This window comes from Perognathus longimembris, chromosome 1 (assembly GCF_023159225.1).
Source record: "Perognathus longimembris pacificus isolate PPM17 chromosome 1, ASM2315922v1, whole genome shotgun sequence".
In the NCBI taxonomy this organism is placed as follows: domain Eukaryota; kingdom Metazoa; phylum Chordata; class Mammalia; order Rodentia; family Heteromyidae; genus Perognathus; species Perognathus longimembris.
Genome location: NC_063161.1, coordinates 74919455 through 74947077, shown reverse-complemented (window position 1 = coordinate 74947077; position 27623 = coordinate 74919455). Strand labels below are relative to the sequence as shown.

At 55.6% G+C, this 27623-nt stretch overlaps 1 protein-coding gene across 3 annotated transcripts in view; it reads left to right on the top strand.

Annotated features, from left to right (window-relative positions):
- The window catches only part of Caln1 (calneuron 1), a 165670-nt gene that overhangs the window by 130079 nt on the left and 7968 nt on the right, over positions 1 to 27623 (top strand). For 2 of the 3 annotated variants that reach the window (XM_048329369.1, XM_048329356.1), the window contains exons 5-6: positions 11822 to 11978; positions 15668 to 18250. In XM_048329369.1, coding sequence (XP_048185326.1) covers positions 11822 to 11978; positions 15668 to 15795 — 285 coding nt within the window. In that variant the 3' untranslated portion in view covers positions 15796 to 18250. Of the gene's footprint in view, positions 1 to 11821; positions 11979 to 15667; positions 18251 to 27623 lie in introns of those variants that run through there. The other variant, XR_007208331.1, reaches the window with a different exon arrangement.

Here is a 27623-nt window from a genome sequence, read left to right as displayed (position 1 = left end):
AACATAGGTGGGATTACAGCCCCTTGGGGGGGTCTTGCCAAGGAGTTTGGGGGGAGCAGAGCAGTGCCCTGAGCCCCTGCCAGTTGCTATAGTTACCCTGTGGAGTATTTCAGGGCCTTGGCCATCTCTTGGACCCTAGCGCTCCTCAAAGCATCCTCACCATTTCACTTCTGTATCTGAAAAATAAGGGACTGCCTAGGAAGTACTGGGGTGCTGTGACAAGTAGGGATCCTCTCGGCCTTCCCGTTCTTTGTGAGCAGTGTTCTCCCCTCCCCTCCTCCAGCCCTCACTTCCCACTCAGCCTTTCCAGAGGGGAGGGCACCGTGCCTCCCGCCTGTCATCCTAGCTCCTCAGAAGGCTGAGGTCTCAGAGTCCTGGTTCAAAGCCAGCCTGTGCAGACAAATCTGAGAGACCTGACCTCCAGCCAAGAGCAGGAAGCATAGCTGTGGCTCAGGTGGTAGAGCACTCCAGCTTTGAGTAGAAAATGCTCATGAGCCAAGAGCTTGAGGCCCCATAGCACCACACGCAAGAGGGCGCTCAGAGGGGGTGTGGGTGAAATTAACCCCTGTATTTCGGAAACTGACCCCCTCCAGGACATGGTGTCCCCTCTTCAACCTGCAGAGATAACCAACTTTATTGGGTGGGGAGAAAAAACTACACCAAATACATCTTAAATTTTTTCCCAATTGTAATTTGCTTAAATAATTTATGATATTACATAATTGTCAAATTGAACAAATAATATTCTTGGGGAAAAAAGCAGGTCTAATTTTGTCTCCCAGCATCCCTTAGTCTTATTCCTCTCCTGCTGTTAGATAAAAGCATGGCAGTGGGTTTTTTTTGGGGGGAGGGGGTCTTAAACAACCAGAGCCTTCTGTGCTGAGGTCCCTGAGCGCTGCGCGGGGGACCGGATGAGGCTGGCCCCCCATCATGTCCCCGCCCCGGCCTGAGGGGAGGGCCCGACCCTCTCCTCGCCCTGCACTCCTGCCCCCCCACCCCCACCTGTGGGTTCTGCACTGCTGGTCTGGGAGCAGTGGTGGACAGACAGACTGTCCTCCCAAATGACAGATGGCCTGGCATCCCAGCCCTCTGCGCCTGGCGGTGCTCAGAGCCACCTTTACCTACGCAGCCTCCACATGTGCAAGGATGCCCCACAGTCAGATTGGCTCACCTGCAGCCCCCAGGTCTGGTCCTGTCTACTCGCATCCCAGCCGACCCTGGTCTTGATCCTCTAGGGATTTGGGGTACCCCCCCCCAAGAATGGATGCTAGTGTCTTCTCTGTGACCACACAGACAGCTCCTCCTGTTCAGCACGGATCCTAGTGTCCCTATGTGGCCACCTGGCAGCTGTCCAGCTGTCTCCATGGAAGCTGGCCATGCTCTCTGGATGCACCTGCCCAGGCCTCTCTGGCCTTCACTTGTCATCCTGGCCCGGTGCTTCCAAGTGCAGATTCCTGGTCCTGAGGATGGGAGGTGACCCTCTGCCTCGGCCCACATCACTACCCCTCCCTCTCTGCCACCCCAGGACCTGGAGCCCTTCTGATTTCCCAGGCAGAGCATTCTAGAGGCTTCTGAAGAAGCTTGGCTTTCCCCCACTTTGGGTGTGTCTGCCCCCAGGGGCTTGTGTGTTCCAGGCTGGCACCCTGCTATGGGGCCCAGCTGCTGAGAGACCATAGGACTCTGCCCACCGATGGACTCAGCATGGGATGGGTTCATGGGAGGTGGTAGGAGCCGGGAAGCTGGGGCCTGGCACCCCAGGTTGCACTTGGACTCTGACAAAGCAGAGGTTGCCCCCTAGCAAGACCAAACAAGTGCTCAGCCAGCAATCGGGAAAACCATGCTGCCCTGGAAAGTGGATGACTCTAGAAGGAGGGCAGTGTTGTGGGCACCCATGGTGCAGAGCTGAGCAGATGTGGCTCTCTCTCTCTCTCTCCCTCTCTCCATGGCGGCTCCTCAGATTGTGTGCCCGCGGGCACCGAGGCTCTGCTGGCGGAGCTGTCGTTCCTCCCTTTCCACCCAGCAATCGTCCCTAATGACTGGCTTACTACAGAACTTCTGTCTGCCGGGCTTTGTTCTTTCCTAAGAACTTCACAGTAATTTCATCCGATTAAAACAAGTCTGCGAATCCACTGGGAAATGGCAATGACTGGGCAAAGGTTGGGGTAGCTGGCACCGTGTGACACTGAGGACTGCTGTTGGCTGTAACACTGTGACACCGGCTGTAGTCTGTGACCCCAGCTGTGATGCTGTAGCTGTGATGTATCTGGGAAGGTGAAATGTTCTCGGGTCTCCAGCAATTAGTTTCCCTGGTTTTATTTCATAACGGTCCTCAGGCTTCCTTGTCATTATTAGTCCTAAATAGCTTGAGACCATCACATTATGTGCTTTTCCCATTCTGTTTCCAGAGTAGAGATAAAACTGCAACATTAAGAATTTGTCTTACCTGGTGCTACTTAATTAAGTGCTCTTACTCATTTGAATGCTTTTTCTAAAATTTCAGCAGTGACATTTTTAGACAGAAATATAACTGGATTTCTCTTTACTGTGTTTCTACACCATTGGCTTTTGCTGCATTTATTAGAACATCTATATAAACAATGCGGGGAAAAATCAATAGCAAAATCAAATGCACCTGTCAGCTTCCTGTTTCAGCACTTCCAGTGATGTACACAGCACTTCCAAAGTCATGAGTACACTTAAGGTGTTTCCTTTGAGCTGCATTTTAAATTAAGACATTTTAACAGAAATGAGCTGGGCTCAACAGCTCATGCCTGTAATCCCAGCTACATAGAGGGCAGAGATGGGGAGGAACAAGTTTTAGAAACAGTCCAGGCAAACAGTGACTGAGGGTCCATCTTCACACACAGGGGAGCACACATCTGTAACCCCAGCCTAGGAGGCACTGCTCACCTAAACCTTGGACATAGGTCACATTTGACCTGTCCAGCTAAGCAAAAGTCCAACTAAGCAGCAAGAGCATTAGAGCCCTGTCACGTGAGAGCCACAGCCTGGTCTACAGGTGCAGAGGGCTGGGTCCTGTAGTTGTGCTCCGGGCAGCTGGGGTGATGGGCATGGCCAGCAGCTACAGTTGTCATCTCTCTGAACATTTCATGTGCTTGGCTTAGGTTACCAGTGCCATGCCCAAATCTGTCCTTCACGTCACTCACAGATCCTTGCACTTGCCTCATGTGACTGATGAAATAATGATGGAATATGAAATATCGAAAGCAGCTCCTGAGCTGAGCCCTGCAGTCTCCACCATGGATTTCTTCTTCATGAAAGAGTCTTTGCATTTCCCTTTGAACAGCCAAGATCTGGCCCACAATGAGGTGGGGGCTCATCAGCTTCTTCCCTCTGCCGCAGGCCCCTGTGTAGGCCGAGGGCAGCTCCCCTTGGGGCGGGCCTTGAGCTGGGCAAGCAGCATTTGCTGCTGCCCTGGTCCAGGACCCCAGTCTGTCCTGCCACAGTGGGCAGATCAGGAGATGACAAAAGTGTGGGCACTCCCACATGCTTTTGCTCTATGGCCAGCTAGCTCCATTCCCAGACCTGTGGAGTAACAGAGCAGCATAGCAGAAGGGCGTGGTAGAAGGGAGCATCTTACCTCATGGGGGCCAGGAAGGGGGAGAGGGGAGGGAGGGAGGGAGAGAAAGGAGGGAAGCTGGCAACAAACTATGGCCTTTAAAGCCCTATCCCCAGTAACCTGATTCCTCCAGGGAAGCCCCGCCTCCAAACAGCCCATTGGTGGAGCCTGAGCCCCTGTGATCCAGTCATCTCTCTGCAAGTCACCATATGCAAATCAGTGACGCTATATGCAAATCTCCAAGGCCATATGCAAATTACAGCAGGTACAGCGGCTCCATTGCAGGGAACAGCAGGGCAATGGTCCTGTTTGGCTGGCTTCGGTGCCACCAGGGGGAAGGATGGAGAGGTGTGGCAAAGGGAAGAAGGAAGATGGAGGAGAAGTGTGGAGGACTTGTCCAGGGGACAGAGCATAGGAAATGGCTCAGTGGCTGGGCTGCAGAAGGCCCTCCTTGAATGTATGGGGGCCACATTTACATCACATTCAGCCCTGATGGTGCAGCTGGGGTGGGTGGGGAGCTGGCCACCCCAGTGTTTGTGTAGACAATGCTCCAGGCTACTGTGCCAAGGAGATGTGGCTTTGTAATAATTCACAGTAATTGGAAAACTCAGTCGGTCCCTGTGGGCAAATACAAGGTTCTCTAAGCTCCTTCATTCATTAAAAATGTATTCTGAAATTGACATTCTGCTGGGTTTTGCTAAAATGAATAAATAAAGCTGTATTTAATGAGCTACAATATTTACTTCAACGTTTAATGAGCTAACTCCTATTAAAAGAGTTTGTTCTTTTAAGTGGACTGGAAATCTCCCTACAAATTTATTTAGCTTTCCTGCTCAGTCACTCTTTCAACAGGTGTGTATGTGTCTCACAGTCAAGGACCTTGAACCAGCCAAGTGCAGTGGCTCACACCTGTAATACCAGCTACTCGGGAGGCTGGGATCTGAGGATCTCACATTGAAGTCAGCCTGGGGAAGGGAAGGCATCTACTTCCAGATGAGTCTCATGGACTTTCTTGCCTGGGCTGGCTTTGAGTTGTGATCCTTGGATCTCAGCTCCTGAGTAGCTAGGATGACAGGTGTGAGCCACCAGCAACCACCCAAAAGCCAGAAGTGGAGCTATGGTTCAAGTGGTAGAGCTCTAGCCTTGAATGAATAAGCTAAGGGACAGCACCCAGGCCCTAGTTGGAGCCCCACTACTAACACACCACACACACACACATACACACACACACACACACACACACACACCTATACACCAAACAACAGGGCTGGAGGTATGGTTGAGCAGTGAAGCATCTGGCCCAGAGTATTGGCAAGAACCATTTTGGCATCGGCCCTCCCCGAGCTCGTCTGCAGCTGGACCTGTCCCCTCCCATTGGTGATGACAAAAACAACAGAACAGGACATTGAAAAGGGGGCTCGTTGTCATCCCATCTTGTTTGGTACTGGGGATTGAACTCAGGGCCTTCACCTGCTAGGTGAGCTGCAGCCCCAGTCCTTTGGGTTTTGTTTTTCAAAGGAAGCCATTAAGTCCTTGGACCCACTTTTCCCTGGGTGGAGGGAGAGGGAGGCGATCTCTCTGCCCCAGCCTCCCAAGTGACTGGGATGAGCCACTTCCAGTGAGCCACCTTGTTCCTCCCCATCTCTGCCCGCTATGTAGCTAGGATTACAGGCATGAGCTGTCGAGCCCAGCTCATTTCTGTTAAAATGTCTTAATTTAAAATGCAGCTCAAAGGAAACACCTTAAGTGTACTCATGACTTTGGAAGTGCTGTATACATCACTGGAAGTGTGAGCCACCACACCTGGCCAAGGATTAGCTCTCCCAAGAGTCTTGTTTCTTGCAGGGGTGGGGGGAGTAACCAGGGCTTGAACTCAGGGCCTGGTGCTCTCTGCCAGCTTTCTTGCTCAAGGATAGCTCTTTACCACTTGAGCCGTGCCTCCAGTGCAATATTTTGCTGGTGAATAGAGTCTCTAGAACTTTCCTGCCTGGGCAGTCTTCAAACCTCAGTCCTCCAGGTCTTAGCCTCCTGAGTAGCTGGGATTACAGGCATGAGCCATGATGCCTGGTTTATAGTTTTTCTTTCTCCTTTTGATGGGACGGTTGGAGTGTGTTACCACTACTTCCTGCATTTTCAGTCCAAATTGTTCAGTCATCTATGAGCTACTCCAGCTTCTGAGAGAAAAGAAATACTTAAGAGGATGCTGAGCTGTCTCCTTAATGAGAGAGAGAGAGAGAAGTCAGTTACTGCGTGTCATGGTTTAGCCACACTTCTTACTTTGGAGATGTCTGAATCCTCAACTCTGCACCTTTATTAATTAATCCAGAGCAGAGCAAACAATTAGACAACCTCTCAGCACCCTAGACCTGGGCTGCTCCGGGTTTCCAAGCACTGTTGTAGAACCAAGGGCTTTGGCTTAGCCTGCTGTGATGGTGTTACACTCCAAATGCAATTAGGAAATGGAGCGTACTCCATCTACAGTGGGGGGCGGGGGGGGGGGGTTGTACGTGCCGAGACTGGGAGGCCCTGCGGGCACTTCCTTGCAGAAGCACTAACAAATGTCTGATCCCGAGCCCAGAGAACATTCAGAGGTGCGGTTGTCTGAGCTTGCCTCCCCAGGAGCACACGAAGCCCAGAGAATGCCTGGAGGTGCGGTTGTCTGAGTTGCCTCGTGGGGTGCACAGCATATCATCTACACTTGGGAGGCAGAGAAGCCAGGCCCAGCTGCCGCCAGCCCACTCCCAGGTGTTCCTGATTTAGAATTAACTGGAAACGTAGATGTCTTGCTCCCTGCTTCCCACACTGCCAGCCTATTAGCGGAGCCCCAGGGCAGAACTCCCGGCAGCCCCCCCACCCCCATGCACCCTGACTTCAGGAACCACGTGTCCAAGTCTCTGTGAACTTGTGCAAGATGGCGGCTGTTGGCCCCAGTGGAGGAGTCTGGATGGGCCCGGAGGATGGAGCCAGCCCCTGTGGGAGGGCAGAGGCCCCACAGGGCAGAGACACCCCCCCCTCCAAGGGAGAGACAACCCCCCACAAGGCAGAGGCCCCCAAGAGGCAAGACAGACCCAGCCAACCACTGCCTCTTCTCTCTGCAGTCCCCCCAGTTCCCATGGTGCAATTGTTCAGGGAGGATCCCAGCCTTCATCTGTGTTTGCAGGGCTAGACTTTGTCCCGAGGACAGAGGCAAGGCTGGGATTGGATGTGGATGTCTGTGGCTGTGTCCCCACCTGCCCGGCCTCCCTGGTGGGGCAGGAGGCCGGCCTCTATTACTTGGCCTCTCAGCCTGAGACATCGGTGCAGGTAAACTCTCAGTAGCATCTTTTGGCCTATTGCATCCTAGGTTTCTGCTTCCGTCCTGTGGCTTTGTGACCCCCTCTTCAGCGTGGCAGGGCTGTGGGCCTTGTGCTGTGGTCTCTGGACCACATTTCCTCACATCATCTCCACAGATCTGGGGGAGAATATTTCTCTCTCCTGCCACATCATGAGTCCATTTGCTCCTTTCTTCTATGGCATTGTTTGCTTTTGACCTCAATCTTCCTTATGTATTCACTGAATCAACAAGTGTGTGTGTGTGTGTGTGTGTGTGTGTGTGTGTGTGTGTGTGTGTGTGTGAGAGAGAGAGAGAGAGAGAGAGAGATCTCAGCCTCCCTTCTGGCTACACAGGGCTAATGATTTTTATGGCTTCTGTTATCTCTCTCTCTCTTTATGATGTGTTTGTTTTTCTCTAGCTAATTAGTTTCATGGGTAACAAACTTTAAAATGATGAGGGCAAGATGGGTGACAAGCTGCGCCCGGCAGGGGGCACCATCCCTGACCCCAGGGGACCAGCACTCACCACGCCTGTGATGCAGTCAAAGCCACAGCCCAGGCACGCGGTCTGACCCCTGAAATGGAGCAGCCCCCTGGCCTCCATGGGCCTTGCTGTGCCCGGATGAGAACACAGAGGTGGACGAGGGCAAAGCAAGGCAATGCGGCTCAGCCACGCCACCTCACAGCCTCTAAGTGTGTGTGTGTGTGTGTGTGTGTGTGTGTACATGCACATGTGTGTGTTGAGTATGTGTGCTAGGGTATAAATTCAGGGTCTGGGCACTGTCCCTGAGCTTTTCTGTTCAAGGCTGGTGCTCTAACACTTGAGCCACAGCTCCACTTCCAGACTTCTGATGGTTCACTGGAGATGGGTCTCACGGACGTTCCTGCCTGCACCAGCTCTGAACCTCGATCCTGCGATCTTAGCCTCCTGAGCAGCTGAGTTGACACGCGTGAGCCACCTCTGCGCAGCTTATAATTTAGAGTTTGAAGGAAAACAACCACAACTTATTTTTTCTTTTCAGTCCCAGATCCACATTTTTTTATTTTCTAGGTTTTAGCAATGGCGGGTCATAATCCAATCGACCACAAAGCCCACTTCTAGGAAGAAAAAAACAGCCCTGTCCGTGGAGTTCTCATGCATTCTGCCCTCCCTTGGGGCCAACCGTGCAGGCCCCCATGAATGCGCCTTCCCTGTGAGGCTCCAGAGCTGCCCAGGGGGCACACGGAAGCCCAGGCAGCCACATCTGCTCCAAGTGGAAACATCCTGGCTCTTGCAGAAGTGCAGTCTCTGCTGCCTCTGTTCCCCTGCCTCCCTCACTTCCCCTCCTGCCCTCTGCCCCTCTGCCCTCTGCCCTTTGCCTCCCTTGCCGCCCCACCTCCTCTCCTGCCCTCTGACCCATGCCCTCTGCCTTCCTCTCCTGCCCTCTGACCCATGCCCTCTGCCTTCCTCTCCTGCCCTATTCCCTCTGTGCCCTTTGCTCCCATGCCCTCTTCCCCTGCCTCCCCCTGCCCTCTGCCTGGTCCTCGGTGCTCCCTCTCTGTGACCCGCTTGTCCTCTCTCTGCCTCCTCCACAGCCCACAGCCCCCTCCTTCGTGTCTCTTCCCCAGCTATTTCTGGAAACCCCCGTCGGAGCCCCAGAGCCTGGCCTGGCATCTCCTGGTCATCTCTTCATCCAGGCCAGGTGAGGGCCAAGCCTCGCCATTTTGTAGAGCGAGAACTAGCTAGAACTCTAGAGAGGCAGCCATCAAAATAGTGTCTCGGAAGCATCCAGGAGGTAGCCATGACATGAAGTCATTAAAATCATAGAGTATTATCAAAATGACATAAAATTTAAAGCCCTTACTAAACTCCAGCCAAGACTGAGGCAAAAGCATATGTCTGCATGCAACCCAGAGGACATTTTTCATACCAGGGACGCCGAACCATCCCCACGAGTGTCTTGAAGAAGAAATGAGGGGAACCCAGGCCCCACTCAGACCCCCACAGCCAGCAATGGAAGGAATTCGGCACACCCAGCTCAGCACCGACAAAAACTGCTGGAGTCTGACGATTCCGTGCCAGATGAGGTTGTCTGTCATGGGAGAAGAAAAGAAAGGGTATTAAAACCACAAGAACCGAGAAAATGTGATATGCACAAATGCTTCGTTATCGTTTTTCAAAGTTCTCTTTTTTCTTTTCTTTTTTTCTTTTTTTCTGGCCAGTCCTGGTGCTTGGACTCAGGGCCTGAGCACTGTCCCTGGCTTCTTGTTGCTCAAGGCTAGCACTCTGCCACTTGAGCCACAGCACCCCTTCTGGCCGTTTTCTGTATACGTGGTGCTGGGGAATCAAACCTAGGGCTTCATGTATGAGAGGCAAGCTCTCTTGCCACTAGGCCATATCCCCAGCCCCTCTTTTTTCTTTTTATTAATTAAATTTTGTTGACAAGGTGTTGTGCAAAAGAGGTACAGTTACGTAATAAAGCTCAACGTTCTCTTATGCAGGATAAGCTCCTGGCAGTTGGGCTCTCAGACAGGTGGTCAGGAAAATGGAGGACCAACCCTAGTTACGGAGGATGAAGTCATAGCTACCATTAAGAATGTGGCAACAAAACCAAGTGCAGACACTACATACTATTCTAGAGAAAGACGTAAGGAATGGAAGTAAGGCATAATAAATCTCAAGCTAATGATGACATTCCTAAGGAGAAAGGGGAGGAGGCATGATTGTGCTATCTCTCTCATCTCTGTGAATTTGGTAGTGTAAGAAATGGTGGATTAATGTGTGGTGTGTGTGTGGTATGTGTGGTGTGTGTGGTATATGTGGTGATGTGTGTGTGTACATGGTATGTGTGGTTTTTCACCTGTCACAGAGCAGTCAGCCCCCTCCATGGTTGTCTTTGCTTTATCTAACAGGAAATGGTCTTTTTTTTTTCAAGTTCACACAGGATCAGATGATGTCTTTGGCAGGGAAGAACTGCACTGGGGTCCCCATTTTACCCAAAGTGGATTTTGTAAACCAAGGCCCTGTTCTGAGTCACTTCATTTAAAAACACATTCTGGTGGCTCCAGGTGTTGAGCCTGCTGGCGGAAGCCCTGCGGTTCAGCTCCAGCCCTTCCCTGCAGGGGGCCAGTGTGGGTTGCTGGCTGAGGTAGGTCTCCCTTCCTGCCTGGGCATGAGCTGGACTGCCGTCCTCCTGTTTCACACTTTCTGTCACACCCAGGGTGACAGGTACACCACAGTACACCCAGCTTCTTCCCTTGAGTGAGAGTCCCATGAACTTCCCTTCCCAGGCTGGCTTAGAATCATGATCCTGCCAATCAACAGCTCCTTCTGAATGTTTTTTTATGACTCTAAGAACAATGTATGGAGAGAGAATTCTTTATCCAGCTCATAGTATGGCCTAACAGGAAATCATGACACATCTGACCAACTTGTTGGTTTCTAGGCCTGTGTCCTTCCTTCCCTTCTCCTAGCCCCTGGCCCATCCTTTTCCCCTCATTCCAGAATTATGGCACGTTTTTGAATGGGTGGATTTTCCCTGCAGCTCAGCTCATAGCCTGTACTTGCAGGAAGCTGTTGCTCATTTAATCCGTCGGTCCTTTCTGATCTCTGTGCCTCACCTGTGACCTTGTTCAAGTGTGAGTTTCTGTCCCCCATGCCCTGGTGGCTCTGTCGGCCTCCAGGCTGGCCCCTCCATCCTCGCTTATCCACCATGCAGAGCGCTCATCTCTTCCCAGCTGCAGCTGCGCTCATCTCGTCCCAGCTGCAGCTGAGTCGGGGTCAAGTTCATGGTGGTGGGTGTCCATGTGCAATGCAGACACAAGTACCCTCTGCCGTTCTCACACACACAGAAATGGCTCTGAACACGAATCAGGATTTCCCCACAGTTTTCAGTATGCTAGTTTAATTTCGAGCACCGGGTAGGAAGGAATTCCTTTATAATGAAGGTGAGGAGAACAAAGTGTCTGAAACTTCCTTTGGTCACGGGACTGGTCCTGCCGATGCTGCCTTCCGTGCTCAGCCTTGGCTGAGTTGCAGCTGCAGAACCCGAGTTTTCAGGCTTCACCACCAAGGTGAGGGGCTTGCCAGGGGTGGCTGTGTCAGAGGTGAGGGGTTTGCCAGGGGCAGTTGCGTCCTGCCCCCAGGCCCCCAGACCCCCAGGCCCCACAGGCCGAGGCTCCCCACCTGCCTTCAGGCCAGGACTCATGGGCAGGCGGCAAAGCCCCTGAGGGCCTCCTGGGCCTTCCTTGGCCATGAGTGTCACCCTGGCTCACATCTGGTGGACCAGCCTGATGCTGTGGGCAGGGAACCCAGGCCTCCTGGGCAAGAGCTGCTATGAATGGCCGCCGTGATGGCCCACTCTCCACAATCTGTGTCAGCTCACACTGGGCTGCCAGAATGGCGCCTGTCACTGGTATTTATGTGGCCAGGCAGCCACACTGGCTGGGCCTCTGGTGAGGGTCTCCTAAGCCTGGTCCCAAGTGGAGAAACGGAAAGAGAGTGGCAGTGTCCAGAAGGAGCACCATGTGCACACTAGGTTGGCTCCATAACAACTGCTCTGCTGAGCACCATCACTTGCCCTGAGGCCAGCATTAGTCCCTGCTAAGGTCAGTGCCCCATGACCTAATTACCTTGCCTTAGGCTCCTCCTCCTCTTCACGCCCCTCCCCCCCAACATGCCACACTGGGTCAGGTTGTGCAAGCATGCCAGAGGGCACCAGGAAGCAGCCGACTCAGTGATCAGAGCGGGAGGAGAGCAAGCCAGCTGGGCAGACCCCCAAGAGTTGACATGCAGAGGGCAGGGCACCATCTCTGTTGCCTCCAAGGTGGGGAGTGGTTCCCAGCTGCCCTGCAAAGTGGAGGTGACTTTCTAGAATCCTTGGGGCCCTGGGTCTGGCCGTGTCCTGGTACCCACACCTGGCCGGTCACGCATGTCCTCTGTCCCCGCAGTTTGACATGCAGAGGGTCACGCTGGAGGAGCTGAAGCACATCCTCTACCACGCCTTCCGGGACCACCTGACCATGAAGGACATCGAGAACATCATCATCAACGAGGAGGAGAGCCTCAACGAGACCTCGGGGAACTGCCAGACTGAGTTTGAAGGAGGTAGGGCCCCCACCCACTCTCCCATTCACCCCAGCGGGTGAGACAGGCGTCCCCAATTCTCCATTTCATGGAGTGACAGCCCCCCCCCCAACCGCAAAGCCACACGCCAGGACTGTTCTCCAAGGCCTGCTTTCCTGCTCTTCACAGTGCGATTCCAGCTGCTTAGGAGGCAGAGGTTGGAAGATTGTGGTTCAAGGCTAGCCTAGGCAACCTGTGTTCGAGACCCCCTCATTGCAATCAGTGGCTGCATGCCATGGTGTACGGCTGTCACCCCGCTACATGAGAACCTTTAGCAGGAGGGGTGCACTCTAGACCAGCCAGGGAGGAAACAAAAAATCCTACTTGAGTCTTTCTTTTGTTTTAAGGTGAAAGGGCCGGGAGCATGAGTCTAGTGGCATAGCCTCTGCCCAGGAGGCGTGAGACTCTGAGGTCAAACACCAGCATCACACCCACAAAAGTCCAGTGGCAGCAGTATGGCCCCGGAAATCATCATTCGCTTCTCTGCGCCTTTCCTAAAAGATTCGCTGCCAAGAATGGCAAATGGTAGTCACACCCAGACAAGATCCTCTAGCTAGCCAGCACCAGTGGCTCCTGCCTGTCATCCTAGCTACTCAGGAGGCTGAGGTCTGAGGATCGAAGTTCAAAGCCCTGGGCAGGAAAGTCCATGAGACTCTTCTCTCCACTTACCCACCAGAAAACCTGAAGGGGCGCCGTGGCTCGAGTGGCAGAGCACTGGCCTTGAACAAAAGAGCTCAGGGACAGTGCTCAGGCCCCAAGACTCACAAAAAAAGGAAAAAAAAAAAAGATCTTCTGGGTTTATGGAAAGTGAGGATGGATGGATTCTGAAGCCTTGTGAGTCTATGGTGGTGCCGTGAAGGGCCTGGATGCCAAGTCCCACCCGGCCACCTGCCCCTGCCTGCCAGGGTGACAAGGGCACCCCTGGCCCCACCCAGCACCCAGGGCAGATGCTGGAGGGGAGTGGGGGCAGGGGGCGGGGGTCAGAGCCATGGAGCAGGGCCCATGTGTGCATGTATGTGTGTAACCGGGAAGTGGACACGTGCTCATGTTCTTCATCTGCAGGATGTGGAGTGTGTGATGGCTATGTGTGGAGTGTGGTGGATGAGTGGGGAATGTGGGGGTTTCCTAGGGGCTGGGAGGGGGCGGGGGAGGGTGGTTGCATGGGGACTCATGTGGTTGCATGGGGGCCAGGGTAGTGGTCGCGTGGGGGTGCATGGTGGTGTGAGGGTGTGCAGTGGTCATGATCTCCACTCAGTCCTGGGTGACAATACATCTCACATGGGCCCACGCACTAGTGAGCACACAGAACCCCATCTGAGGCTGAGCCGTGGGAACGGTGGGCCAGGCACGAGGGCAGGAGCTGTGGTCCTGGGAGGGGTGGGCCTGGCACAGGGAGGAGGCGTGGAGCCATGGTCCTGTGGTCCTGGGTGGGGTGGGGTGGGCACAGCATGGGGAGGGAGCTGTGGTACCCCCTGCCAGCCTGGCCCCTGGAGGGGCCAGGAGGTCCTCAGCAGTGTGAGCCCACCGAGCAGTGCTCAAGGAAAGCGAGTCTAGCTTCATTCTGGCTGGATGGGTGTGGGTAGGAGGCAAAGTGGGGTGCAGGTGGGGTACATCTGAGGGCCACCCGGCCCAGTGCAAGGCTGCAGGAGGGAGGGGAGCAGAGCAGCACACACACCCTGGGCTCTAGGAACATAGCAATGAACCCTGGCATTGCTCTAGCACCTGGCCACGTGATGCACCTGTCACCTGTATTTGCTCATCCATCTTTGGGCTAATTCTTTTAGTGACTGGTACAGTTCCCATTAGCGCATGTGGCAGAGAGGGAAATGGAAGCTCAGAGAAGATTTTCAGTCACTTGGCCAGAGTCTCTAGGTAGCAGTTAGGTAAATAAATCAGATGTTTGACTTTCTGACATCCTCGGCTGGCCTGGACTTCTTGGGGGGAGGGTACAGACTGGACCCTAAGAATAAGTACAGAGAAATAGATGCACTGCGAACTCATAATGGCAGGTGACATTTAATGGTTAAGTGATTACGAAGAAGCAGATGGAATAGTCCAGGTCAGCCTTCTGCCAGCCACACCAAAATGTTTGCAGAGTTTTCTGTTGCTAAGCAGAAAATCAAGAAGAATTTGTGTAGGAGTTGAGGATGTGGGTGTGAGAGTAAGCCATGGATTCACGTCCTGCCCATGCCTTGGCCAGAAAATCTCGCCTTCCACCGCTCGGATGGTCAGGGGGACAGCCCGCTGCTCCCGCGAGGCCTGCACTGAAGCAGGGGCCTGGCCTCTTAATTCTGTTCACCTGCTGAGCCCCTGCATGGGCTGCCTGTTGTGTGTGCACTGAGAACAGAGAGTGCCCAGGGCCTGTTCATGTTCTTCATCCTCACAGCCCTGTGTGGACCCCACGCCCAAGGCCTGGGGACACAGAAGTGGAGGGACAGACAAGAGCTGTGCCACGGTACATGGCTAATGACTCAGGGCAGTATGACGCAGATTTTTTCCTGGCTCCTACCTAAGTCAGAATCTTGGTCCCACAATCTGCGATGCTGCCAACATTTAGGAGGAAATGCCTCTCATCAAGACAGAGTGTGAATTGCAGGCTCCATTTCAGGTCTGGTTCTCAGTGACCCTGGCCAGGAAATGACCAGGGGCGCGCCTCTGCCCACTGGCCCTGAGTCTGCGTTCTCGGGCTCTTCCTCTCCTGTGCTAAAGGAGCCGCAGCTGGCTCCCCAGGAATCGTCTCGTCATCCTTTGCATTGTTTCCAAGTGTCCTGACACAGATGAGCTTCTACACCCAGCCCACAGCTCACAGCCCCCACCCAGCCACGCTGCCTGCAGCTCCTGTCAACCCTCAGGACACAGAGGCAGCATGGCGGCTGTGCAGGGAGCAGTCTCACAGCCAACCCAGGCCTCAGCACCTGTCTTAGCCCTGCTTCATCAGTTCCTTCTCCTTCCTCAGACCTGGCATCATTTCACACGTGCTCACTCCTGGGAGAAGCCAACTCCACACCAGGCTCATCTCTTTCCACTAGCTAAGAACTTAAGACTCTAATCAGCAACTGCAGGATTGAGCCACAAAATACTCTGAAATCACCCAAGCAGCCACAGGCCCACTGGATCCAGGAGGATTAGATATGGCAAGATGGGACCTCAGAGATGAGGGGGAAATGATCAAGCTTAGGAATGGGGGTAGAGCTGGAGGAGGGGCTTTGAAGGGTGTGATATCCCCAGTTTCTCTTGCAGTCTCTCTGTGTGTGTCTCTCTCCTGTCCTCCGTGAGGCCCACCCAGGCAAAAACTTAACCAAGATCCCATCTCAACCAACAAGCCAGGTGTGGTGGCACCTTCCTGTCATCCTGACTACCATAGCCAGTGACACTTACCTATCATGGTGCACAAGTCTGGGTTGAGATGGGGGGGAGGTTTGTGAGTTTGTTGTCTGGGGTGGCTTGGAACCATGATTCTCCTGTCCTCTGAGGCCGCATAGTGTCCTCCTTGTCAGGGCGTGAGTCCTTGTCCACAGGGTTAGGGCAGTGGTGTCTGGTGGGCAGGGTCTCTGGTCTTACCATGTCCTCTCTCATCCCTCCCTAACCCTCCATCCCTGTGTCCTTGACCCCCGGCACCCCATCCCCACCCCTCCCCCTCCCCCTTCCCTTCCCACCCCCAACCACCCCAGTCCACTCCCAGAAGCAGAACCGGCAGACCTGTGTCCGGAAGAGCCTCATCTGCGCCTTCGCCATGGCCTTCATCATAAGCGTCATGCTGATCGCAGCCAACCAGATCCTCCGGAGCGGCATGGAGTAGGTGACAGAGCACGGGGCGGATGGTGGGGCGGACAGTGGGGCAGATGGAGTACTATCCTCCGCCCCGCCCCACTTGCTCTGTGTGCACACACCGGGGCCCGGACCTCTGGACACACAGGACAGACCCTTGAGGACCACAGAGCCTCTGTCCTCCGTCCTCCAAAACTCCGCAGGGACCGTGCCCGGACCTGGGCCTCCACCAACCCCGTCTCCGGGTGTCTGCACAAGGGCTCTTCTCGCTTTAGTGGTTTTGTTTCCTAATGCAATAACTAGCCCAGAGCTCCGAGTTCTGAAGATAAATTTACTTCCCTTCTGTGCCACCCCCCCATAGCGGGCAGGGAGACAGAGGGGGTGCCTGGTGCCCCCTCCCACCCTGTTCTTCCCCCAGGGCCCACAGACTCCACTGAGGCCCAGCCCAGCCTCCCCCCTCCCCCCAGAAAGGACCCCCTCCAGTGTGGTGGGGAGAGCCTTGAGACCCCATACCCGGCGGGCCTCCCCGTACTCGTCTTTCCACTCCCCTAGTGCCCGCCTGCACCAGCATCCCCTACCTGCAGCGCCTTCTTCCTGCTTTCTGCCCTTGGCCGCTATCTGAGGAAAACAACCAAGCAGAGGAGCCCCAGGGCGGACATCCACATCCTCGCAGAGGACAGAAGGACAGGGCTGATGCCCGCTCGCAGTGCCCGAGCTGGCCTCCCGACAGCGTCCTGGCTCCTCAGTTCAGCTGGGGGTGGAGTTGGATGGAGCCCGGGTCGGGCCCTGGGTCTCCAGGCCGGATGACTCTGCAGGCCGGGTCGGCGCTCGGCGCTTGGCTACCTGATCGTCCTGGATAAGGGATGAGGTCACATCCACAGGAGGACGAATCGGCCCCAGCACCACCCGCACCTCCTCAAATCCCTCAGGCAACTGGGAAAGACATTGGCCAGCTCTGCCCACAGGAGCTGAAGGCCACAGAACTCTGCCTGCACTGGACAAGGCTGTCACCCCTGGCACTGGACCCCAGCCTCCACCCCCTTAGCCCAAGCTTGCCAGCCAGCCACCCAGGCCGGCCACCTCCCTGGGCCGCTCCGCCAGCTCAGGTCTGCGTCTCTGCACCACCACGTCTCGCTTGGTTTCCGTGGCAGCCGAAAGCCTGGAGCTTCGCCCGCCTCCCTCTGGCCTCCCATCCTGCACCGTGGCTCCCCGTCTTTCCTGTCTGAATGCAGGGGGAGGCGTCTGTGTCCCCAGCCCCAACCCCCACTGCCTTCTGAGACCTGGAGACCCCAGGCTCCACACCCAGTCTTCCTCCACTTCACCTCTGCAGCCTTCCCCGCGGCCGCGTGGGGCCCTGGGGAGCCGTTCCCCCGAGGAGGGGCAGCGCTTCCCACAGCACAGTTACTAGGGTTTGAGCCATAGCAGGGAAAGGGGGCGCCAGGCTCCCCAGACCCGTGAGACCTAAATCCACCAGAGTCTGGAGGATCCAGACTAGCCAAGGAAGGTGGTGTCCCACCCAGCTCCCCCCCCCCATGTACCTGCCCTGCCCCTCCCCACATACCAGCCCTGCCCTGGTCCCACATACCTGCCCTGCCCCCCATACCTGCCCCCTCTCCCCCTTGCTCTCACCAGCCCCCTCTGCAGAGGAACACACTTGGAGCAGGTGGAGTGCTGACTGGACCTGGGCGCAGCAGCCTGGTGGCCTTGGCCTGCCCCTGCAGGGTGGGGTGGAGTGTCGCTGGGACAGCCTCCCTCCCCTCAACTCCCAGGTTGACGCCAGGGTGACCACTCCAAGATCCCAGCCTCCTGGCTGATAGCGGACAATGTGACCCCTCTGGTGGCTGTCTCCTGCCCAGGGGTCAGCAAGATGAGCTGCCTGGGGGAAGGGACATCCAAGCACCTGCCCATGGACAGCCTCTCACTCTCCCAGCGGCTTGGGGTGGAAGTGAGGAGGATCCGGAGAAGGTTATGTGTCCCATGAGTGCTTGCAGGGAGAGAGGACAAGGACAAAGCCACAGAACTCCTTGATGGTCCAAAGTGAACTCCAGCCACAGTCACCCCTGGTGCCCGGATACAGGGTGCCCACAGTCGAGCCACTGGCAGCCCCTGGACTCAGGATTTGGAGTTTGCTGCTGTGACTTGCAGTCTGGCTGTGCTGCTTGGGTGATTGTAGACCCATCGGGGCACTGGGTTTCTCTGTACCAGGGCACATGGCTGGAAACTCCCACGGTGCCCACAGCTGGAGGCATCCCACAGGAGATGGAGGGCCTCTGCTCCCCTCACCCTGGGTGCCCAGGGCTGCAGCCACAGTACCCAGTGTGGCTTATTTCCTGCAGCAGAAGGTGTCCCCACTCCCAGAGCACAAGAGCAAGAATCAGGCAGTGTGTGTGTGTGTGTGTGTGTGTGTGTGTACCCACACATGCGTGTGTCTGTGTGTGCCAGTCCTGGAGCTTGAACTCTGGCCTGGGCTGTTCCTGAGCTTTTGTGCCCAAGGTTAGTGCTCTACCCCTTGAGCAATAGCTCCACTTCTGGATTTTGATGGTTAACTGAAGATGAAGGCTGGGTGGCTTTGAACTGCAGTCCTCAGGTCTCAGCCCAGGGTGTCTGGGATGACAGCTGTGAGCTGCTCCCCGAAGGTGCCTGGGGCTCAGGCAGGGTTTGACACTGTGACTTTAGTCCCCACAACTCACAGTGAAGCTGTCTTCAGATGCAGACGGAACCCTCCCACCTCTGGGATAGGAAGAGGGGAGCAGGTGCGAGGGTCCCCTCTGACCCGCTGTGAGGGGCAGAGGGTGTTACCGAGGCAACTGGCATTCCACCACATGCTCTGTGTTTCACTTCCAGCTTGTTGAGGCAGTAGTATGGGGGGGGGAGGGCACATTTGTAAGAAACACTCCACCCACCCCTGGCCCCCTGTGGGGGCCCCCAGACTGGTGAGTCCTCCACCTTTCCTCCCCTACCACCCTGCACCCCACCTCCCAGAGCAGGGATTCTTAAATTTAGGCACAACTAGTGATCGTCTGGAAGCGAAACCCTCTATGCCTCCAGACTTCCTTAGCATCGGTGTGTTTTCTCTTGGAAAGTGTGAAATTGCATGCACAGCGGTGAGCTCGAGGACATGAGTGGGAGATGTGAAGTCCCATGCAGGGTGGTGAACTCACCTGTGTGAGTGGGAACTGTGAACTTGTGCACGGTGGTGGGCTTGCTTGTGCTTGCGGGAAGACTGAACTCACACGCAGGGTGGCGTGCCCGGGGTCCTCGCTGGGCTCTGCCTTGGCAAGAGTCCTAAGAGGCATGGTTGGTGCCATCTTTGTCCACCCCTGCCCATGTGTGATGTGATCACTGTGACCTCAGTGACGGGCAGGGTGGAGGGAGGCGGGGCCGCGCCTGTGCCTCCAGCACTGGCAGGCCGAGCTCCCTCAGGTTCAGATGCTCCGCTAGGCCCACACCCAGACTCAAGGAAGCGGGCTGCAGGAAGTCGTCCTGAGGTTGAGAGTGGGATGGGGGAGGGCACTTCCCAGTCTGGGCGGCCTGGCCTGTGGCTGGTGGGGGTGGGGAGGGCTGTGCTTTAGGCCTCCACCCTTTACCTCCGGAGGCCTCAGTGCACCTGCTGAGGGGTGGTGACCCCTCTGCCCCATCCCACTGGCTTGCTGGAGTAGCTGGGCCCCCACAGGCCCACTGTGCCCTGCTGTGTTGGTGCCAGTGAGCCTAGACGTGCTTCTAGACTTGGCTATGGCCTTGTCCTGTGATCCAGAGGTTCTTGGCAAAACCTCCGTCCAGCACAGCAAGGGTGGGAATTTCGTCCCAGGCTCTGGGGTCACCGTGAGGCCCAGCATGCAGCCCCCACGGAGGGGTAGCTGTCCAAATCACGAGCATTATTCCCCATGAGGGTTTTCCATCCTAATTTACTTATGGCCGTGACACAATCTAGGCAGGTTTGGGCTGGCTCTCGGGGGACCTGGTCCTTGAGGGTTTGAGCATCAGAGCCATCCAGCTTCGCCGCCCGCCCGCGCTGTCCTTGGTCCCCAGGCCTTATCATGGAGGAGATCACAGTTAGCCGGCAACGCTGGTGCCAGTGGCTCCTACTGGATTCTGGACGGCCTGGAGGGGTCTTCAGGAATAAGGAGGGAATGCCAGATGCCCAAGGTGACACTGACCTGAGGAATACCATGAAGAATCAGGGTTTCCTATAGCACAGGCGGTCATCTCCCTTCCTGCCCAGCCTGCCCCATGGGGGTTCACTGTTGGGGTCACCCCAGCATTTGAAGAATATGCTCACCCCTCTTTCCCTCCACTGTGATTAACGTTCTTCTCCCTGCCAGAAGATGTTGTCTGCCGAGTGTGGGTTGCACACCTGTGCTCCCAGCACTGGGGAGGGCTAAAGCAGGAGGATCTCGAGGTAAAGGGCAGCCTGGGTTGTGTCATATGACTGTGTCGCAGAACAAAATTGAAAAGAGGGTCTTGTCCATGTTGGGGGGTGGTGGCAGGGCTAGTGTCTCCTGGGAGGGCAGAGCAGCAAGCTGATCTGGAAGGGATACGGCAGGAAATGCAGGGGCAGTGAGGTCTCTGTCCTGGCGCTGAGGGAGAGGAGGGGCTTTGTGAGGGCGAGGTGCTGGTCTGGGGCCACCTCCCTTGTGTAGTGTGGTGACTTGGGGACATGGAGAGCTGAGAGCACAGCTCCCCCCCCCCCTCCCGAACTCACATGAGTCTGGGAGGATCTGAGCGCATATTGGGGGCAGGAATGCAGGTGTGGAAAAGCCCAGGGTGCCCAGGAAAGCTGGCTGCTGTGGTGCGAAGGTCAGAGCAGGTCCCAGGTGGGGGCCCTGCTACCTGGGGGCAGCACCCACCGCCTGCTCCTCAGGTCGCCGGCCTCCTGCGGAATCCTCAGGTGCATCAGAGGCGGGGTCCTGGGCTCCCTCTGACTGCTGGAAGTGTGGATGACCGGCTCTGTGTTTGGGAAGACCAAGGGGCTCCACTACTGCCCTGAAGCCCACACAAGTAGTAGCCTGAGACAGGCAGGGTGGGGGGTCAGGGGAGAGGGGGTGCCAGAGGCCACGCCCGGGAGAGCACCCTCCAGCCCTGACTGCCTGCGGGTGGGCGGGACAGTCCCTCAAGTGGCTGCTGACAGCCAAGCACAGGGGAGGTGGGGATGGAGCAGGGCTGGGGGACTGCCAGCCCCATCCATATGTGGGGGACATTCTGCCCCACGGCAGCACCCAGTCCTCCATGCGGATTCTGGGGTTCTCGTCAGGCTGTGGTTCAGTCACCCAGCCCTGCCCTAAAGAGGAGCACTGACACAGGTCAGCCACTGGAGGCCTCTCCTCAGGGAGCCTGCACAGGACCCGGCACTTGGCTCTCTCCCCAGGAGAAATCCAGAATATTCCTTCTCATGTCAAGATGAGATTTCGAGTCCTTGAGTAGCTTCTTGGGCGGGTTTGGTTTTCTTCTCCAACTCTGAATTCAGGAATAAGTTATTTCCCCAAGGACTAACCAAAGACAGAGCTCCTGGAGGTGCTGGCTGGAGGGGACCAGACTGGTCTGGGGCATGCCCGGCTGCTGTGCCTCCTGGTGATGGGTGCCGCAAGGCCCTGGAGGGTGCCCCCACTGGCCGCGAGGGCCGTCCACAAAGCACAGTAGTAAAGTCCAGGTCTGGGAACGTAGAGCACAGTTAGGACCGGCGAGGCCCAGGAGGGGGGCTTGGGGCTCTGCCCGGCGTGAAGACCCCTCCGGTGGACACTGGGGGTCACGAGCTCCCACTTACCTCATCCACGTTCCTTCCTTTTGTGCTTTTCTTCTTTGGATATCAGTTGGTGATTTTCTGCTACTAAATGATGAGAGAGTGGGCAGGTTGGTTAACGTCAAATATTTATATAAAATGTAAATATTCATATAAATTAACTGGGCATGCGAATGAAGTATATATTATTAATATGTTATCTTAGTGTATAAAGGAAAGCCAAGTGCAACCTTTGACAGATGCGTTCTCTAACCAAACTTGTCTGTAAATATATAATCTGTATAAAAGAGTCTAATTTGCCATTATTTATGCAATAGAAAAAAATAAAAGTTCTTTTGTTTTTCCTTTTGATGAGCGCTTCAGTTCATTTGCAGGTAGTTGGGGGGGGGTGGGCGGCTGGGCAGGCGCAGATCTGGGCCGTGGTGGTGGCTCAGTGTCATTGTCCCCGGAGGCCAGGGCTGGAAAGGAGGCCGGCAGGCACTTGGGGAGTGGGGCAATGGGCAGGAGGGAGCAGCTGACAGGCTGACCGTGGACCCTGAAACCAGGAGGCCCAGCCTCCAGCTGGGGAGGAGGGGAGCAGATACAGCTAAGAAAACCTTGCTGACCATCATGCATTAGCCTTCAGGCGTTGCATTTCATTGAAGCTTCTGGGATTTTTTTTTTCCAGTCCTGGGGCTTGGACTCAGGGCCTGAGCACTGTCCCTGGCTTCTTTTTGCTCAAGGCTAACACTCTGCCAACTTGAACCACAGAGCCCTTTCTGGCTCTGTAAAATCGAACCCAGGGCTTCATGTATACGAGGCAAGCACTCTACCACTAGGAAGATCCCCACTCTACCACTAAGTAAATCCCAGCCCCGCTTCTGGATTTTGAATGTGATTTGAGGTTCCATAGAGAGAGAAAAAGACTGAAGGACGCTCACAGAGTCCCAGGCCCCATGGGACGGTGGCGTCCACTCCCTGTCTCGGTGCACCCCGGGGGCCCCCACCTCTCTGTTTCTCAAAGCTGTTTCTGTAATTCTGTTTCCTCAGAGGTCTTGCACTTAGCCAGAAGTACAAATTTCCAATTGAGCAAAATCCCCCAAGGCCCCGGGACCCCACTTTAAATGCTGTGCTACCTCCTGAGGCCCAGAGTGGTCGCTAAGCACCGGTCGTGGCCGGACAGCTGCCAGCAGAGCCACCAGGCACCCAGCCCTTCCTCACCTCTGGGTCTCTCTCTGTGAAAGGCTCTGGGCCACCCACGTCCCAGTCGGGAAGTGACTCCGCATTCTGTCCTCGCCCATCGTCTGCCCTGTCAGGTGTTTGGTGTGACTGAGCCCTCGTCATGAATGTGCACTGATTCGCACAGCACCTTCAACAGAACTCACTTCCCCTGACCCCTGACCCGAACAGAGGCAGAGCAGCCATTGACACCCGCCCTCGTATGGGCCAGGCAGACCAGAGCTCCCCTGAGACATGGAGCTGACCAGGATTTCTCGATAGCTTGAGATGAGTGTTTCAAAGGCGTTACGTTCAGATTACATAGCTGTCTGTGCCCAGCCGCGGGCATTAGAAAGCTGCGCTTGTGACTTCCTCAGCCACCAGGGAGTCAGTGGGAGGAGCTCAGCCTCTGCAAAGAATGGGGCCAACACCACGACGGGACTGGAGACCTTGTCCTGGGATGCCTGGCACCCCGTGTCATTAACCCTGGACACCTGGGCGGTACCCTGAGCACCCAGCCCCCCATCATCCAGCACCCCTAGAAGCCAGCTGCCCAGTCTCCAGCCCACCCCCAGCCCCCCAGCCCCCAACTCCCCCTAGCACCCAACTCCCCCAGCACCTAGCACCCCGCATCTCCCCCTAATCTTAGTACCTCTTACCTCCCACCCCTCCCCAGTCCTCACTCTGAAGGAATGCTAAGCCCCCTGGGCACTGACAGTGGGGGCATCCGTGGTTCCTCCGCTGGGCCGGAGCAAGTCCTGCGCGTGCACCTGGAGCATCCCAGCCTGCGTCCTGCGTGGGAGACAAGTGCACTCCTGCCTGAGCCAGCGCCATCTACCCACTGTGCCCAGTACTCCGCCATGCCCATCAAACAGCAGAGGGGTAGAATGCAGTATGTCTATGCAGGGAGCATTACTCAGTGATAAGGAAGAATTATGTAACTTGGAAGGAAGCAGAGATCGAGTAAACAAGAAGCCAGGCCAGGGCTGGGGATATGGCCTAGTGGCAAGAGTGCCTGCCTCGGATACACGAGGCCCTAGGTTCGATTCCCCAGCACCACATATACAGAAAACGGCCAGAAGCGGCGCTGTGGCTCAAGTGGCAGAGTGCTAGCCTTGAGCGGGAAGAAGCCAGGGACAGTGCTCAGGCCCTGAGTCCAAGGCCCAGGACTGGCAAAAAAAAAAGAAAAGAAGCCAGGCCAGTGCCACAAGGCGCCTGTTGGCTCTCAGAGGATGGCTCTAGGTCATATATATCTATCTGTATGGCACAAACTCGCACACAAAGGGGAGCATGCTGGGAACGGGTGGGAGGCAGGAGGGGTGAGGTGGAGGGGAAAGGACTTGCCGATGCACACGGCACGCTGCCGGAAGATGTGACAAACCCACAGGGATATGGCAGACATTGGGGGGGGCTGGGGGGCAGAGGAAGGGTAACAGGGAGGGGACCCTCGAAGCTGCGAGAGGCATACAGAACCATGTCTCACGCAGGGAAACGTGAACTCTGTAAAACTGAAACCAGCGAGCACGTGCAAACATAAAAGAACGGCCAGGTCAAGGTTCACTGTCATCTGAGGACCTCCGCCAGCGGTGAGTCTCAGCCCACGGGGGCTTAACAAAACCAATGCAGCCTGGATCCCTCCCCAAGCCCATGGATCCTTGCCCCAACTCTATGGCCAGCTGGGCTCCAGTCTGTGGCTCTGGATTGACTCCTTGCCCTGGGATGCATCCATTGCTCGGGGATGCATCTACTGGTCTGGGCCCTGGGCTGGCTTACACTGTCCTGAGAAGAATCCAATCCAACATCCACATGATGTACACCATAAAACACGCTTTATATTTCCTGCTCAGAGGTGAAAACAACTGCTCCAGGGGAGAAGTTACTGCAGCAAACCCATTTCCCCTGTGGCCACTTGCCCTCCCTTTCCCTCCCTCCCTCCTTTCCTGTCTCCCCCCATCCCTCCCTTGCTCCCTCCCTCCCTCTCTCAGCCTCCCGTGCATGATACTCTGCACCAACCCAGACCCAAGGCCACAGCCTGAAACCTCCACAACTCTGAGCAAATAAACTTTTCTTCTTCTCAAAGCAATTTACCACAGGTAACTTTTACAGTAAGAGAAATCTGACTAATACAGAAAATTGGTACAAGCCTGAAATAATGTGTGTGTGTGTGTGTGTGTGCGCGCGCACATGCACGTGCACACACGTGTCAGAGCTGGGGCTTGAACTTGGGGCCTTGTGCAATTGCTTCACTTCGTTGCTCAAGGCTGGTGCTCTACTACTTGAACCACAGCTCCACTCCCAGTTTTTGCTGGTTAAATGATAAAGAGTCTCATGGACTTTCCTACCTAGGCTGGCTTTGAATCACAATCCTCAGAACTCAGCTTTCTGAGTAGCTGGGAATACAGGTGTGAGCACCGGCACCCGGCATGCCTTGCAAGCAGAGGTGTACAGGCCATCCTGGTGTGTTGGGCTCTCTCTCTCCACTTCCCCTCCGCTTGGGGGGGAAGGGGCTTGTCCGCCCCTTCCTGGGTGGTCCTTTATCGCTCTCACGTGGGAGCGATGGCCACAGGTAGCCTCAGTGGCGTGTGGTCGCAGGGTGCCCCAAAACCACCAAGAACGACACGGATGCATGGGCCCCTGGAGAAAACCTCTAAGGCTTCTGTTTATTCAAATGAGGAGCCTCCCAGATATACCCCAAAGGCAGGCACAAGAGAGGGGCCCCTGATTGGTCCCAAGGGGCTGTCCCTCAAGTGATGTCAGGAGACTTCCTTTGTGGGCAGAGGTCCAGCCCCCCAAGGATGGGCCCCTGGGGTACCCCTCCGCCATAGCACACGTGCTAGCCCCAGGAACAGGGGCTTCTCTTCCTGTTAAGACAGGAAAGGGAGGGACAGGCCGAGGTTAGCTGTGGCCCCTTAAAGGCACAGCTGACCCCAACACTGGTGGGGCCCAGGGGGCCGGAGCAGTGGCAGCCGCAAGGGCAGTTGAGGTTTCAGGCAGAGGGAGAATGCTGGGGACCGGGACCAGGGGCCACGGTAGGACGCCATGGCAAGGATTCTTTATGTCCAGGCCCCCATGCTTTGAGGAGATGGAGTGACACCCCGCTCAATGCCAGGAGAAGCCCAGGATGCAGCCCCAGTATTATGGGCTGCTTTTAGCCAAGTGTTCAGTAAGAAATGAGAGCACAAAGAAACGGGGGCAGAGTGATTGGCAGACGTCTTCAGGGCAGGAGAGGAGTGGTGGAGACTCGGGCAGAGAGGCTGCAGCTGCCAGCAAGATTGGCAACTGTGAGAAATGACTGGACCCTGGAAAAGCCAGGGGAGGCCGCGAGGCCCGGGACGGAGAGCCTCCCACCCGGAAGGCCCTCTGTCCAGGTCTCCGGAAGACAGTCTCTGGATTTGTGGGTCGGGGGCTGCAGGCCCCATATCATCTAGGCGATTCTCTGGGGTAAATCCTTGGGGCTGGCAGGCAGAGCCACCGCATGGCCTTGCTTGGTGCTACGGTGGCCCTCGTGGCTGCCTCTCTGGCCAGGCGCATTCTGGCCGCGGGTCCCGGCGGTGGGACGAGCAGCTGTGTAATTTGCCTTGCTGAGGCTGAGGTTTGGACTCAGGCCTCACATGCTTGTCCAGCTTTCTTGCTCATGGTTGGTGCTCTTCCACTTGAGCCACGTCTTCAGCCCAGCATTTTGCTGCTTCATTGGAGTTGGAGTTTCATGGTCTTTTTTTGGCCCAGACTGGGACTTGAATTGTGACCCACTGGATCTCAGCCTCCTGAAGAGCAGAGTGTAGGAGTGGGCCACAACCACCCAGCTCAATATGCAATGTAATTATACACACACACACACACACACACACACACACACACACACACACACACGCACATGTATACACTTCGGGTGAGGATGGGCCTGGGCTCTGTGCTGCAGCACTGCAGTTTGCATCTGGAATGTTCCCCTAGGAGGCAGAGAGGCAAGGCCTTCAGGGGCCCTGGGTCCTGGCCGTCCTCCTCCTCCCAGACCCCCACAGCTGCCATGATGTGTGTGGCCTCACCACTGACCCAAAGCCATGAGCCAAAAATAGACCTCCTCCTCCTCCTCCTTCTTTAGCTGGTTAATTTCAGACATGTGCCAAGGCAACAGAAAGAAAGCTGGAGAACACATTGATAAAGGAAGCTTTTTTTCTTTTTTTTCCAGTCCTGGGTCTTGAACTCAGGGCCTGAGCACTGTCCCTGGCTTCTTTTGCTCAAGGCTAGCACTCTACCCCTCGAGCCACAGCGCCACTTCTGGCTTTTTCTGTGTTTGTGGTACTAAAGAATTGAACCCAGGGCTTCATGCATGCTAGGCAAGCACTGTACCACTAGGCCACATTCCCAGCCCAAACTTTTAAGAAGGAATTTTATATTCAGCAAAACTGAAGGCAAGATGGATCCATTTATCTGTATCTCCTCTGACCTGATATGGGGGACAGCTAAGAAGTAAGCGCTGTTTTTGCCAGCAGACACAGAGGTTCGGGGTGGCACGTGAGAACAGAGATGGGGGAGGCACAGAGCAGACCCAGGAAGGCCGAGGTGATATGGGTTGGACTGTCATAAACGAACATCTTAGTTGCCGTTGCCGTGGGAACCACTCTGCGACTAAGTCAAATACAGCAGGAGAAATGACAGGGAGTTAAAATAGGGTACTTACTATTCCCCTGGCTCTGCACCCAAGCCCCAACCCACTGAGATCAGCACTCCTTTGTGTGTGTTGAATAGGTATGGACATTGTATGGCGCTATGCCCTCAGGTACAGCATTCAACACTTTACTTCGAGCTCACACTGCACCGGGAAGCCGTCATCTACAGAGGGCACCAGTGGGCACACCTGTAACCCCAGCTACTCAAGAGGCTGAGGATCCAGGGGGCAACTGCAGGCAGATACATGTCCTTAAAGA